The sequence below is a fragment of the Bufo gargarizans genome, chromosome 4 (genome assembly GCF_014858855.1).
Source record: "Bufo gargarizans isolate SCDJY-AF-19 chromosome 4, ASM1485885v1, whole genome shotgun sequence".
Lineage (NCBI taxonomy): Eukaryota > Metazoa > Chordata > Amphibia > Anura > Bufonidae > Bufo > Bufo gargarizans.
This window is the reverse complement of record NC_058083.1, coordinates 163,525,101-163,541,299: the sequence shown is the minus strand read 5'-3', so window position 1 is coordinate 163,541,299 and position 16,199 is coordinate 163,525,101. Positions and strand designations below refer to the sequence as shown.

Here is a 16,199-nt window from a genome sequence, read left to right as displayed (position 1 = left end):
TCGAGTCAGAGGAATTATTTTCCCATCCATTCCCTGACCTTACCGATGGGCAGCCATTCTTGGCATCAGATGAGGAAGAGGATGTAGCAACGGCCGCCACCCAGCGATCTGACGACAGTACCCAGATCAGCCCAAGGAGGGCGGTCCCCGCTGTTGCTGCCTACTCCAAGATCTCTAATGTCAGTGGTGCTGAAGGTGACCATGATGACATGTTAATGGATGTCACGTGGGTGCCCACAAGAGAGGAAGAGGAGGGGAGTTCAGAGAGAGACAGAGCAGCAGATAGGGAGGAGAAGAAGGAGAAGCAAGCAGAACTTGCAGTGCACAGGAGGAAAAATGCAGACTGCAAATGTATCTGGAGCAAGCTATCTACCATGCACGATAACATCTTGCGCTCCCAGGATGCCGGCACATGGCTCGGCAGTTTTTAACGTGTCAGCTGCTGACAATAGTGTTGCCATCTGCAGCCTGTGTTGTCAACGCATCAGTCACAGTAAGCCCAACACTCACCTAGGGATGACCGCCTTAAGACGGCACCTGGCCTCCCATCAATGAGCCCAGTGGGAACAAAGCCATCAGAGCCCACAAAGCCACACTCCTGGCGCTCCACATCCTGCCTCTTCTCCTTCTCCTCCCATTTTTCCTACACTCCACCTTCCACTGGGCCGTTGTAGTGTTCATCTGGCAGAAGGCAGACGTCCGTGCCCCAAATGTTCAAGCTAAAATGTTGATGACGCCAGATAACCCTCTTGCCCATTGGCTGACAGTTGGCTTGTCGGAACTGCTAGACCGCCAACTACTGCCATATAAACTAGTGGACTCAGAGGCCTTTAGAAAATTGGTGGCCATTGGCACACCGCAATGGAAGGTCCCCAATAGGAAACCTGAACTATATGGCCACGTTCAGCGGCAAGTGATTATATCTCTGGCACACAGTGTCAGTGCCAAGATACATCTGACCACAGACACGTGGTCTAGCAAACACGGACAGGGAAAGTACATAACTTTTACTGCCCACTGGGTGAACCTTCTGATGGCCATTAAACATGTAACCTGTGGCACCAGTGTGGATTTGGTGTTACCGCCATGTATTGCATGCAGGCCTACCTCTTCTTCTTCTCCTCCTACTTCATCCTCCATCTCCTCCTCAGCTGACATTTCTTCCTTTTCCACTGGTACCGCCTCTTCTGCTGCACCCCACAAGCTCCCCAGAACCTATTCAACGTGCCAGGTGAGACATTGCCATGCTGAACTGCAGCTGTTGTGCCTGGAAGCCAAGAGCCATACCGATCCTGCACTGCTTTCAGCTCTGCGGTCACAGGCCGATCAGTGGCTAACCCCGCTTAATTTGACAGTTGGTAAAGTTATGTGCGACAATGGTGCCAATCTGCTGAGCACGCTGAAACAGGACAAAAGGACACACGTGCCATGAATGGCACATGTCCTGAACTTAGTCAGGCAGCAATTTGTTGCCAAATACCCCAGGGTCCAGGACATCATGCGGCAGGCCAGGAAAAACTCCGGACATTTTAGAAGATCTTACACGACCATGGCTCGCCTTGCTGACGTTCAGCGGTGACACCACTTGCCCGTCAGACGTCTGATTTGTGACAGACCAACTTGCTGGAACTCCACCTTGTATATGCTTGATAGGCTGCTCCAGCAGAAACATGCTGTTAAGAACTATCTGTACAAACTCTGCGGCAGGACAGGTTCTGGGGAGCTTGGCGTTTTTTCACCGTGCCAGTGGCTGCTCATGCGTGACGCATACAGACTTCTGCGGCCATTTGATGACATCACCAAACTGGTCAGTTGCAGCCAGGGCACCATCAGTGACATTGTACCTTACACCTTCTTTCTGTAGTGTACATTGCGTCGTGCCATTGATCAGGCAGTCGAGGAGCAGGAGCACGAAGATGAGGAAGTTGCAATGCTGAATGAATTCCCAGGGGGGACCACTCCACCTGAGGCAATTCAGCAGGAGTCTGAAGATGAGTCAGAGGAGGAGGGTGGCTGGGGGGAGAAGAAGGAGGAGCAAGAAGAGCAGGCTTTAAACTTTTCTGGGATTCCTTGTGTGGTCCGTGGATGGGGGGAAGCAGACCGAGAACGACATTCTCTTGGGCAATGAGCTGGAGCCAGGCCGCTTCACCGCTTCCAATTTAGTGCAAATGGGGGCCTTCATGCTCCAGTGTTTGAAGAGGGACCCCCGTATAAAAAGTATAAAGGGAAAGGACCAGTACTGGGTGGTAATGTATTCAGACCCATAGTAAAAACACAAAATGGCAGACATGTTACCATCATCACAGAGGGCTTTCAGAATGCAGCATTTCCAGGCCTCGCTGGAGAAATGCTGCATTCTGCTGCGGCGGGCGCTGGCAGGGGAATTTCCACCCACAGAGAAACAGTTGCGAGTACCAATCCTACAGTGCATGCAAGAAAGCTTTTTGAAGATGTGTTGGTCACTTCAGATATGAGATCATTCTTGCAGCCAACCCATGGACAGCCATCCTCCGGATCCAGGGAACGCCTAAACCGACAGGTGTCAGACTACATCTAGTTAATGGCCGATGTGGACGCTCTGAGAAGCTAGGAACTCCTTGACTACTGGGTGTGCAGGCTTGACCTGTGGCCAGAGCTGGCACAATTTGCCCTGGAACTCTTGGTTTGGCTTGCCCCTTGTCGAATGTCCTGTCCGAAAGGACGTTCAGCGCAGCAGGGGGGATCGTGACTGATAAGCAGACTCGCCTAGCTCACGACAGTGTGGACTATCTCACATTTCTAAAAATGAATGTGGCATGGATCTCGGAGGAATTCAAGACCTGTGACAACCACGTTTAATTTAATTTCCTCATGACAGCCCAGAAATATCTGCCACTACCCAGAACAAATATTGGTCTCTGTCTCAGGTAAATACAGAGTTTTTTTAGAGGGGCGATTTTGTCAGCCATATTATTAATCCAATTATATATTTTTTGTTCTTTTAAACATATGTATTTGACATCTATTTGTACTGGCCTGCAGTAAAATTGATATCTAATGACCATCTAATATACCTCCAGCCAGATAATTACTTGTTCTTTTCTGTCCGCTGAATGCCTAATGTTTGGAGCCTGTACTACACTGGCCTGCAGTGAAATTGAAATTGAATGGCCGTCTTATATACCTCTGGCCACAAACTCACTTAATCATTTATGTACGTTGAATAAATAATTTTTAGGGCCTGTAATCTAACTGGCCAACAGTAAAATTGTTATACGGTGACCGCCTAATGTACCTCCATCCACATTATCAATTGTTTTCTGTCTGGTGAATTCCTAATATTTGGGGCCTGTACTACATGGCCTGCAGTAAAGTTTATATTGAATGACCTTCTAATATACCTCCAGCCACATAATTACTTGTTCTTTTCTGTCCGGTGAATGGCTAATGTTTGGGACCTCGGAGGAATTGGCGCACAGGGAGTTGCCATACGGTACCCCTTACCCACAGCTACTAGGACAGAGGGACCCCTATCATTAGGGAATAGATCCTGAATCTCACTAGCGACTCGCTATTCAGTGACTCTGACCAAGTCTCCTCCCCAGTACTCTAGTTTATTGTTGATAGACTGTCTGCTTGTGACAGCAGTTAATAAGGACACACTCCTCTACATGCTAGCCCCTTATCCCCTGATGAGTCTGGGGCTTTTACCTCTAGACGAAACGCGTAGGGATTTTACGCACTGCAGTGATTTTGTCACTGTATACCCGTAGTTAGGGTTGTCTTGGGACTTTGTAACTTTTTGTTCCCTTACGTGCGGCCCCTGACCAGGTCAAAGGGCTCTATAGGCCTGGTAGGGCTTTCTAGGGACAGTTCGCCTCATCCGGGACCCTGTTCCTCAGGTAACACTGTCTTCTGGGACTTCGCGACCATACCCAGATGACCGTCAACGACCGGTAAGACTGTTCCAGTTTATATATGTCTCTCCGTGGAACGTATACCTGATTTTGAGTATGGTGTTACCTTGTTTCACACTGGTCTTACCATATAAATGTGGTTTCCTATGGTGACTTTGTACATTGTGGTTTGTGACACGTTGTTGGTGTGCACATCATTTCGTTATTTTGTGTTATGTCCGTCTTTTTTAACTATATATTTATTAAACGCTAAGTCTTAGATTACGCTACCTCCTCCTTCTATATATTTCATTACCGTGGTAGCTGGCGAGCATTGTTCATTTATTCTCGCCGGATGGGCAACTTTATTTATTTACAAATACTACATAACAATTATCATCAGTAGCCATTCCAGGAAAAGTAAAACCCCACTACCTATCTAACTGCCCAGACAAAATTATGACTCCCACATGTAGCGTCTAAGAGACGCATTTATTTACTAGGATTCATCAGGAGCGAGATACACTAGTGCACAATTTGAGAATAATAGAACACTGCCACACTGGTGATGTGTGACAGCGTATCAGTGCTATGACGGCCGTGAAGCAGCCGCCGAAATGCCGGTATAAATAGGGGAAGTTGACATGCCCCCAACAGGGGCAGGGCTAATGTGCAGCCAATGGGGAGCCAAGTGGGCCGTCTCTCCGCTCGTTTACCTGCCTAGATGCCACATAGCTACACATATAGTTACTCCGTCTCAGTCCTATTTAAATGTAAGTACAGGGGCTTTCAAAAGCAGTAATCCTACAGCAGCAGTGAATAAACGGGGAAGCGAGAACAATGATTTTAAATGGTGGGAAAGAAATGGTAAAAATGCCGATATCGGCAAGTGTGAAAAACAATAACTATGACACCTGATTGAAAAAACAATAGATAGAAATAAAACTGCATATGAAAATATGTAAGGATAGATATGCCATTTAACATAAATAATTTTCACCAGGTGGTCAAGATGAATAATGACTTGTGTGTTACTTATGATGAATACAAGGTGACAGCTGTAATTGTCAGTATTATGTAAGAGGCATATCAATTTAAGGAGACATGCCAGTATTGGTAACCAAAAGCCATAAGTCATATGCAGTGAATCGCAAGAATACGTAATGGCCACCAAGTGTCACTAATGAGAATGGCAACTGTAATTGAACAGCTTAATATGAAAAAAAAACCAGAACATCCAATGAGCAACTGTACTTAGCGTGCAGTAGAGGTTACAGGAAACATAGGGATAGTTTATTGATCAAAAAAACGTGCAAATGAAATATGATCATTGAGTCTAGATGGGCAAACTGTGCCCAACCTAAAGACCCATTGGGCCTCTTTTTAGGGGACATGCTGGTCAAAATTGCCATCCCTCGGGGATGGTCTTACAATCTCTATACCTTGAAATACCAAAGGTCGCACATCCCCATATTGATGTAAATTCATGTGATTTTCAACTGGGTTGTCAGCATTCTTCCTAATGTCATTCAGATTCTGCGGCAAAACTCACGGATGAGAAAAGTGCCTTACAAATATTTGTCATTTTATTTCATATTCAATTACATTTTATAGAACTGATATACCAATCATGCAATTTTAGCAAATCAGAGAGTGTATCACTGTGGAAAAACAATCTATGATTATATTAGGTTTTGGGCGCCTTGTTAATATTTTTACTCTGGATAATTATTTTAAATTGCTGTTTTGAAAAATGATGTTTAATGACATAAAACTTTCTGAAGAAAAAAAAAATATATACACTATATTAATACTTGTAATATTCACTTTTAGGATATGAATGAACCTGCGAGCTTTGTGCATGGATCTGTCATTGGTTGCAGAAACCAAACTCTGAACAAACCTCCCTACATGCCAGGTAATGGGTTTTTATGTCTTACTACCAGTAATTGTAGACCAACAGTTTGGTCTTTCGCTCATGGATTTATGACAGAGCTGTTATACGGCAGTTTAAGTCATCCATCGTATTTTATGATCTGTTACTATACCATCATATTCTCTCAGATTTTATACAAATCCAGAAAAAAACCAGAAAAAATTGCATATTCCATCAGATGTCACAATAGGAAAGTATTCTCCTGACATATAGCGTTGCATAAAGCACCACACAGTGAAACACATTTTTCGGCAGCGAAGCAGCTAATGAGAAAATAAACCTCCTCTATAAATCAGTACAGCACATTTTCAGGAGGGGCCATCCATGAGGAGGACTAAAATATTTTTTTTTTGTTAGGGCCCTCTCAACAGTATTAAACAATAACATTATATACAGTGACATGACATATACATGTAGGACACAGACAGAGCAGCTGCTGGGCCTCTTCCGAGAGAGCAATCTTGACTAGCCACAGGACTAGGGGTTGCACAGGAGGACAGGGATGTTAGGAATTTGCTAGGCGTGGCCCTGTTCAAAAACTTGATATCAGGCCCAGTCATTTCTGGTTACGCCACTGTATATTGTATATGCATACTGGAAAAGAAGGCTTGTCACAGAGGAGCCAACTATTGATGAGCGAATTTCATGTTATGAAATTTGTTCATGCTTCATTTGGTGGTAAAAGCAGAATTGCGTTATGGACTCCGTTACCACGGACCATAACACAATTCTATGACGGAATGCATAATGGAATGCCTTGAGAGGCATTCCGTTATGCATTCCGTCATAATAGAGGTCTATGGGCTGCAAAACGGATCTGCATCTTTCCCATTTCCGTTATGCAGGGGAGATCCCTGTCTTATGGTCCGTGGTAACGGAATCCATAACACAATTCTAATTTTACCACCAAACGAAGCGTGAACGAATTTCAAAATATGAAATTTGCTCATCTCCAGAACTGACCTAAAGGACCAAGGATTTAATGATATGAACCATCTCTGTAACTGGACAGAATCTGTTTATTTACAATGACTGATACATTAATTTTAATTAGAATAATGTATCTACAGGAGGAAGAAGTAGAATAAATTCTCCTGGTATGATAAATATAGTCATGAAATCTATATGATTATCTTGAAACATTTTTATGTATAAAAAATATCTGAAATTACTAAAAATATGTTGCATTTGTTTTTAGCCTTGAATTCGAAAAGCGAAGGACTACAGCATAAGACTATCTGCATGGACAGCCAACAGATCCTCCCAGATGGCACCCCAGTGAGACATTATGATGTTCATAACCTGTATGGATGGTCCCATGCTAAGCCTACATTTGAGTAAGTGAAAAGTGATATAACAATGTACTCATGTAGGTATATGGTATATGTGTACATTTCTTATTGGCTGTTGGGTAAAGCAGCTCTGTGTCACTAGTTTAATCCCAGACTTAACGGAATTCATGTTTCTTATGTCACAATATCTTCCAATCATCTGCTATTAGATATATTGTAAATATACAATGCTGTGCAATTGTTTAGGACAGGCATCCAAAAATGCTGCAAAGTAAGAATGCTTTAAAAAATAGTCAATAGTTAAGAGTTAATAGTTTATTTGTATCAATTGACAAAATGTAAAGTGAAAGAACAAAGGTGACCACCCTTTGACTTCAAAACAGCATCAATTCTTCTAGATACAATATACTTGCACACAGTTTTTGAAGGAACTTGTCAAGGAGGTTCTTCCCACTGTTGTCTATGCATGTCAACACAATACAGATCACTATAAAGAACGTAGTAATGTACTTATTTTTTTTCAATACACGCAAATCAAATTAGATACTACACAAAGAAACATATCTCAGCCTGAGACAATTATATAATAGCCTAAGTACAGGGTCATATTTTATAGTTAGAGCTGGAGTCCAAATATTGGTGTTTTTGCAGAGTTTTTCTGGTAGAATTGCTTCTTGATTACAGTCTCATTACTTCAAGTAATCAAAACAATCCATCTCCTAATCATTTTGCCTCAGGTACCGGGATAATTAGAAACATTTATATTAGAAATGAATTTCTACCAAATGCAGTGGATCTACCTACTGGCCAGTTTTTATTAACACACATTTTATCAACACACATTTTCCAAAGTAAAGGCCTGATATATTGCAATATATTTTAGGAAATAAAGCATTGATTCTACAATGATTAATACAATTTTATAATTCTAAAACAATCTTGACTCTAATGCTAATTTTCTTTCTAAAAACAGTATTTTGGCAGTTAATGAAAGCCTTAATGACAATACATTAGGGATGTTTAATTTTCACTTCATTGAGCAAGAAAGAGAAAAAATGAAGAAAGAGCATTTTATGGGCAACCATGACCTGAAAATCCTTGCTAATTTAAATAACTGTAATGAAAGAAAATATCAAGGTCACTTCCCTTTTTGATTGAAAGTAGGTTATATCTGGCAGAGAACCAATGTTTCATTATCAACCAAGATTTAGAAATGATGAGAGTGCAATAACTAGCCTCATTATTTCACCCATAGATGAATATTAAGTTGAAATGTATTACAAAGAAAATGAAGATCTAGTGATTTTTCCCTGATTCTTTTTTGTTAAAACAAGTACTTGTAAAGTGTAATATCACAAGTAATAGTGAAAAAGTTAATTCTGTCAGCATAAACCTATGTTTAAAGGAATTTTCCAGTGATATTTTTATACATTGTTCACAGGGTTTAAAAAAATAAAAATAAAAAAGCCATACTGCCCTCACTTCCCTTTTTCAGAAAAATGCTGTTCTGGTCCCTGTTACTCGCCACTTTTTGGTCCCAGTTCGACACACTGGAAATGCCAGGGAATGCCCACCTAGTCAACCACTGGCTTAGGCAGGACACTGCTACAGCCAATCATTGGCTGAACCAGATTTTCTTGGCATTTATGTTGTGTTGAGCCAGGACCTGAAAGTGGAGAGCAGTGGAGACAGAGCTGTACTGGAGGAATGGAAGATATGAGGGTGAAAAATTGCTCCCCCAGCTGCCCTATAAAACTCTGAGATTCTCAGAGGCTAATTTTGGGTAGTGCACATTTTGGTGAGATATTGACTGCTAAAAATGCCTCTACATAGACATTGAAGACATTTTGCCAGTTGACAGACTATGAGAGGGACACATGGCAAAAAGGCTTCAGACTGACCAGAAAGACAACCAGTAGAGAAAATAATTTTATCCACTGACAAGATCGAGCTGCTCCACAGTTTTATTGTCCACCATTCAAACACAGGTAGCACCTTCATTATGTAACCATTTGTCTAGCTGGATCATTCCTAGACACTTAGCAGAAGAGAATTTGGTGTAACAACTCCCATTGCAAGTCCTGCCATTGACAGACAGCCACTGTCTCCTTCGGTGGCAGTTGTGTAGAGAACAACAAACATAAATTTCTACGAACTGGAACTGTATTGTCTTTAGCGACTAATCCAGGTTCTATTTGGGCTCCCACAATGATCTGGTTCAAGTAGGGATTTGTTGAGCACTTCCATCTTCATGGAGTGACATACTTCCCCAACTTCTGGTTTGATGACCTGGGGAGCCATCGTATATGACAGTGGATCACTGTTAGTAGTTACACGAAGGGCACTAACAGCTCAGCGATATGCGCAGGACATCCTGTGGCAACACATTTTACCTCTCATGGCAGGGCTTCCATGTGGCATTTTTCAGCAGGATAATGCTCAAACACAGTAAAGGTTTTCCAGGGATGTTTCCTCCAGATTGTAACCCTTCTTTGACCTGCCCTGTTGCCAGATTTATCACCAATTGAGTATTTTTGAGACTAGCTGGAATGACAGATTCAGCCACCTACTAGTGTGCAGGATCTATAGGTTCAGCTGCAACATCTCTGGGGAAATGTGCTGCAGGATAGCGACAGAATGTATGTATGTCTCCATGCACAACCATATTTCATCTTGAATCCAGACTAGAGGTGGCCATCTCCCTGGGGAGGGGAGGGGTAGTTTTTATTACAATGCACCGCTGCTACAAGGGAGGCTGTCTGCATGTAAACTTTGAAGAGGACACAGCACTCACACTGCTTCAAACAATTGATTGGGGGGGGGGGGGGGGGTAATCGGACCTTCACCCATCTGATCTTAATGACGTCTGCTAAAGATAGGTCATCAATATTATACCACTGCATAACCCTTTTAAGCTATGCTCCATTTTTCTAAGTGTAACTCCCTCAAATACGATATTTTTCAAAACTATATTACGGCTTAAAAACTGTCTAAAACACCTAATAAATCTAGTACAAAGTATGCATGTAACTTTTTGGTGCATAGTAAATCTGTAGTATTAGATATGATTTATTCATGTACATCATTTTTACTTATTATACTGTGTTTCACTCTTTCCTACAAAGTGCTCTGCGCAATTTAACTGGAAAGAGAGGCATTGTTGTCAGTCGTTCTACGTATCCAACAGTTGGACAGTGGGTAGGACATTGGCTTGGAGATAACACTGCTGCCTGGAATCAAATTGATAAATCTATTATTGGTAAGTAGCTAAAATGAAATTTAGTAAATGTTATGTTAAAGCTTCTCCTAAATGCATTACAAAATCAAATATTGAACTGTACATATTAAGTAAATACAACAAAAAAATATATTTATATAGTAGCCTGTTTTCTGCTGTCAAATTTGAAAGCCAAGGTATTGTAATGGCAATCTAAAATTCTGGCAGCAGGAGCCTAGCTATAAGGGCTCACTTTACGAATGTAAGGGATCCCTGCCCGTACTGCAGACCGCATAAGGCGGTTCCACAATACATGTGCCACCAGCCGTGTGCATTCCGCATCACAAATGTGGACCCATTCACTTGCATACGGCTGCCCGACGGTCGGTGCCTGTGCATTGTGGACCGAAATTTGTGATCTGCAACACGGGCACGGAGCCCTTACATTCGTGGGCATGAACCATAAGGCTTATTTCACACGGGCGAGATTTCCGCGCTTGTGCAATGCGTGAGGTGAACGCATTGCACCCGCACTGAATCCGGACCCATTCATTTCTACGGGGCTGTGCACATGAGCGAAGAGTTTCACGTATCACTTGTGTGTTGAGTGAAAATCGCAGCATGCTCTACTTTGTGCGTTTTTCACGCAACGCAGGCCCGATAGAAATCAATGGGGCTGCGTGAAAATCGCAAGCATCCGCAAGCAAGTGCGGACGCGGTGCGATTTCCATGCATGCTTGCTAGGAGATGATCGGGATGGGGACCTGATCATTATATTATTTTTCCTTATAACATGGTTATAAGGGAAAATAATAGCATTCTTAATACAGAATGCTTAGTAAAATAGGGCTGGAGGGGTTAAAAAAATATATATATAATTTAACTCACCTTAATCCACTTGTTCGCGCAGCCGGCTTCTCTTCTTTCTTCTTCTTTGCTGTACAGGAGGAAAATGACCTGTGGTGATGTCACTGTGCTCATCACTTGGTCTGTCACATGATCCATCACCATGGTGATGGATCATGTGATGGACCATGTGATAAGCGCAGTGACGTCACCACAGGTTCTTTACCCAGGTCCTGAAGAAAGAAGAGAAGCTGGGCTGCGTGAACAAGTGGATTAAGGTGAGTTAAATTTTATTTATTTTTATAACCCCTCAAGCCCTAGTTTGCTTGGCATTCTGTATTAAGAATGCTATTATTTTCCCTTATAATCATGTTATAAGGGAAAATACTTACATCTACACAACTCTGAACCCAAACCTGAACTTCAGTGAAGAAGTTCGGGTCTGGGTACCACATTCAGTTTTTTATCACGGGCGTGCAAAACGCATTGCACCGCACAATAAAAACTGAACAACAGAACGCAATCGCAGTCAAAACTGACTGCAATTGTGTACCTACTCGCGCGGGTTTGCTGCAATGCACCAGGGACGCATCCGGAGCCAAAACGTGATGCCCGTGTGAAAGAGGCCTAAGAGTGAGAGGTGGCAGTTGAACCTGAGCCAATACAAGCAAAACAGAAATAGCTAAAAAAATGAGCAAGCTGATTCCCCAAATAAATGAGATGAATGCAGATGTGCATAAACCCTTAGTTTTGGGTGTTAAAAGAAAACAAAATAAATTAGAACAGATATTTGGAGGAATTATTTTTTAAGGAAAGATAACTGGAAAGAGGCATCAAAGATAAATAATGTTTGTCGCACTACAGCAATATAATTATCTAACTAAATCATAAAAAATAAAAAAATTATGTATTTTTTTTTACTCTATAAGGATTGGAAAATGTTTAACTTTAATAACTGTGCAAAAATATAACAGTTTTTTTAGTATATGCAGATTTAATGACTATATCTTTTTGGGGTGCCTTTACACGCTACTTGGTTCCTTTACACGCTGCATCAGATTTTAATGCCAAAATTTCTGTGGCTGACAGTTACTAAATGGGGTTGTTTTCCTAGCAAGCGCATAGATTTCATCAAGCCTTATCCAGATAAACGGATATGATTTCATCTGTAGCAATGTCTGCAGCAAAATCTGCCAATATGTGAAAGCACCCTTAAATGGGTTGTACAGCTCCCTGTATCTCATTAAAGCTATTAAAGACACAAAGCTTCAGCTTGATGCAGCCCTTCTGCACCGTACTGAGAAAACCCTGAGATGGACCCAGACAAAGTTTTACAAACTAGCCAATAAACCGGATAAAATGCTTGCAGACAGATTAAGTACCCGGCAAACTAAATTAAAGATAGAAGGGGGCAGGTTACCTCTAACCCTGTTAAAATTTACCAACAATTTCATCTTTTTTTCAGACACTATACTCCCTACCCATTGACCCTCTTGCCACTGACATCACATCTCTTTACCGATTCCACCTTTACCTATTCTGATGTGGAAATTCTTAATCAACATTTTTCACATTAGGCAATAGATATAGCAATAATGTTTTCAGCCCTGTATTTTAAAAAGTTTAAAGATATTTTGACACCTAGGGGGCGCACTACCAGGGAATGATGCTAGCAAATATGGAATCCGTGGTTAAACCGTGCCAACTCTCCTAAATTACAGTATTTCATATCTCTCTAAATATCTGCTTTAGTACATGGAAGGCTAGACTGCTCGTTCTCCTCAACCCCCCTTATCCCTTTTATTTTTTGACTGTGACAGTTGCGAGAGTTGAAACCTTTTTAACTTATAAGGTAGGCTTGGTTCCTACTTATCTACATATGTTATGTTCTGTTAATTCATTACATTTGACATTGTTCAACAATAGAGATGAGCACATTTTTTAAAATATTCGATTCGGCCGGTTCCCTGAATTTTCCAAAAACATTTGTTTTGATCCAAATTTATTAGTGCTGAATTAAAAACGGCTATTTCCTGGCTGCAGAGAGCCTTTATAGTGGTGTAGAACACAGTAACACGCATAGGGAGTCTGCTGTGGTAGTGAAACAATACTGTGAGTCAGTATTACACGCAGATGACAGGCTTCACTCTTAGAATCACTGCAAACTTCACTTATTTGGGCAGTTACGGTGCCAAGACAGACCAAATAACTCAAGTGTTTACTCAGCCTTACAAGTCGATGTTAGTGTCCAGAAGAAGCACACTCATTTTACACCGTCGTCAGCTGATTCCACATAGATGTCTACTGAAACTGTAGAGTGCCCCGACAGTGGAGAGGGTGTCAGCAGTAAGTTTGTGTTGACGTCACTGATTATTTTGCCCATCCTCTGATCCGACAGAACAATAAGCCCCAATAAACTGATCCTGTCTGTGGAGCATCCACCTTTTCTTGGTCAGCATTGGGTCAGTAATCCATCAGTATTGCTAAAGCCCAAAAAAAAACAGGAGTGGATCCAAAACAGAGATGACACATGAATGGAATATTTGCATGTTGTCTGTGTTTTGCACCCACTCCTGCTTTTGGCTACCAAATCATAGGCCAATTCTGATGCAAAATAGGTGACATATCATGCAGGTCTTACAACTGTTACATAGACAGGATCCGTTGTGCGTCTCATTTTTCCTTCTTTATCACAGATCAGAAGGGTGAAATAAATGATGATGTCAGCCAGGCTGAAAGGCAAAATAGTGGCCCAGTCATGAAGTGGGGAGAGTGGGAACAACATGAAAAGTTCACAGAATGGCCCAATAACAGAGTCTGGAGGTGGCAACAGGATCAGGAAGAGGCCACAGAGTGGCACAATGACAGACTGTGGAGGTAGCAGCAGCAGCATTAGAAAGAGGCCACAGGGTTGCACAATGACAGTGTGAAGGTGGCAGCAGAAGCATCAGGAGGCCACAGAGTGGCACAATGACAGTGTAGAGGTGGCAGCAGCAGCATCAGGAGGAAGCCACGTGCTGCACAATAACAGTGTGGAGGTGGCAACAGCATTAGGAGGCCACAGAGTGGCACAATGACAGTGTGAAGGTGGTAGCAGCAGCATTAGGAGACATAAGTGGTGAGGTGGAAGCAGCATCAGGAGACCACAGAGTTACCTGTTGCCAGAGTGGGGAGGTGGGTGGCAATACCAGTACCAGCTGAAGATGGTGGGTAAAAGAAGGAGCACTTGGCATCAGATGTGTGGCATTAGGCGGGTGGCATCATCAGAATACTAGCAGATAGCCAAAAGAAACCGGTCTCTTTTGTCAAAGTGTTGGTGTGGCACCATGGATGATCTAGTCTGATGCTTTAGGCATTGGTGGGTGGAAATCCTGGCTGATCCACGCCTGATTCATCTTGACAAAGGTCAGTATATCCACATTTTGGATGGACAGGAGAGTTCTCCTTGGGGTAACTATGGCCCCCGCCGCACTAAATACCCGCTCTGATGGCACACTACTGGCCGGGCAGGACAGCTTTTCCGAGCAAACTCTGCTAGTTGCGGCCAGAAATCAATTTTTTTGCTGCCATATAGTCCAGCAGATATTCAATGTGGGTTGGAAGGTTGCACTCCAAGTATGCCACCACCTGCTGGTTCAGGTCCTGCTCCAGGTCTACCTGCTGCTGCTTGTAAGTAGTTTCTTCACTATACACGTGAAGAATGCATGTATGGCATTGTGGGTGATCCCTCATTCCAAGAGTTCCTTGCTCCATGTCCTAACACGAGCAGCAGCCATGAGATTCGTTACCACGAAGCGTGAGGAAATTCGGATTCGGTGGGAATCAAATTTTTCCTCAAATTCCACTATGTCAACTTCGATTCACTCCTCTCTATTCAACAATATTGGAGATCTATGTTCATTTATTATGTAATGATTTACATACCATGTACATTTTCTTCATCTCGCTGTTATACCAATAAATATGTTTTTGAAAAATAAATGGGTCTTGCAGTGGTTTTATATTGATGACCTATCCTCAGGATAGGTCACCAATATCAGATTGACAGGTGTTCAACACCCGGCACCCCCCGCCGATCAGCTGTTTGAAGATCAGATGGTGCTCTATGTGAGCACCGCTTCCTGTTCATTACACTGCCTGTCATCTCAGAAGTTAATTTAATTATAAGTACGTCAATGTTCAACCCTTTACATATGCCTTGAGACATAATTAAGATATAAAAAAAAAAAACTTATCTGCAGACAGATGTTTTGGGGTGATTGCACTTCATCAGTGCAGAGCAGATAGTACTGGCTTAACTGGGTGAGAATCCTGACTTAGGCTTCTCATCCAGTTAAGCCAGTACTTTCTGCTCTGCACTGATGAGGGGCAATCATCCCAAAACAGCTGTCTGCAGATGAAGTGTTGGCTCATTTAATAACCGAGTCATGTCTCAAGGCCTATTTAAAGGTTTGAACATTGACTTATAGGATAGGTGCCTTACATCTGATAGCATTAGAGGCACAGTTTGTTAAGAGCTAATTTTCATCCCTTTCTTCCCAGAATTCCAGAGAAGCATTTATAGCCTATAAGTCTCATCACACCGATTAAGGCATTCTCTCCCCAAGGAAAGATAGTACCCCCCAAACAATGATATGCTGGCACGCATCCAGACAGAACTAGATAGACTATTGCCTAGACATCTGCAGTGTCACCAATGGAGCTAGCATCAAACATCTGTAGTGTCTAAATAAAACTTGGATAAATAGTGTGCCTTTTCTTGTTACTTTGTGTTATGTTCTCTCAGTTATAAATACCGGGGCTATAATTTTGACCCATTATTTTTTTTTATCACCCTGTATATTCTCTTTTAGCCTTTTGTAAGCAGCACATACTATATACTGTATAAAGCAAGAATGTGGGCAGAATTTTAAATTTGGGATTTAACCTAGAGCTAGTTCTCTAAATGTTATGTTGATTTATAGTAATCTATAGATTTCTAAGTATTATTAAAGATACTGTATTTCAGAAATTGAACTGCGGTATCTTTCTGT

At 42.1% G+C, this 16,199-nt stretch overlaps 1 protein-coding gene across 3 annotated transcripts in view; it reads left to right on the top strand.

Moving 5' to 3' along the window:
- Positions 1 to 16,199, top strand: part of SI (sucrase-isomaltase) — a 360,959-nt gene that overhangs the window by 330,028 nt on the left and 14,732 nt on the right. For all 3 annotated transcript variants that reach the window (XM_044289835.1, XM_044289836.1, XM_044289837.1), the window contains 3 exons: positions 5,709 to 5,793; positions 7,010 to 7,148; positions 10,229 to 10,362. In XM_044289835.1, coding sequence (XP_044145770.1) covers positions 5,709 to 5,793; positions 7,010 to 7,148; positions 10,229 to 10,362 — 358 coding nt within the window. The remainder of the gene's footprint in view (positions 1 to 5,708; positions 5,794 to 7,009; positions 7,149 to 10,228; positions 10,363 to 16,199) is intronic.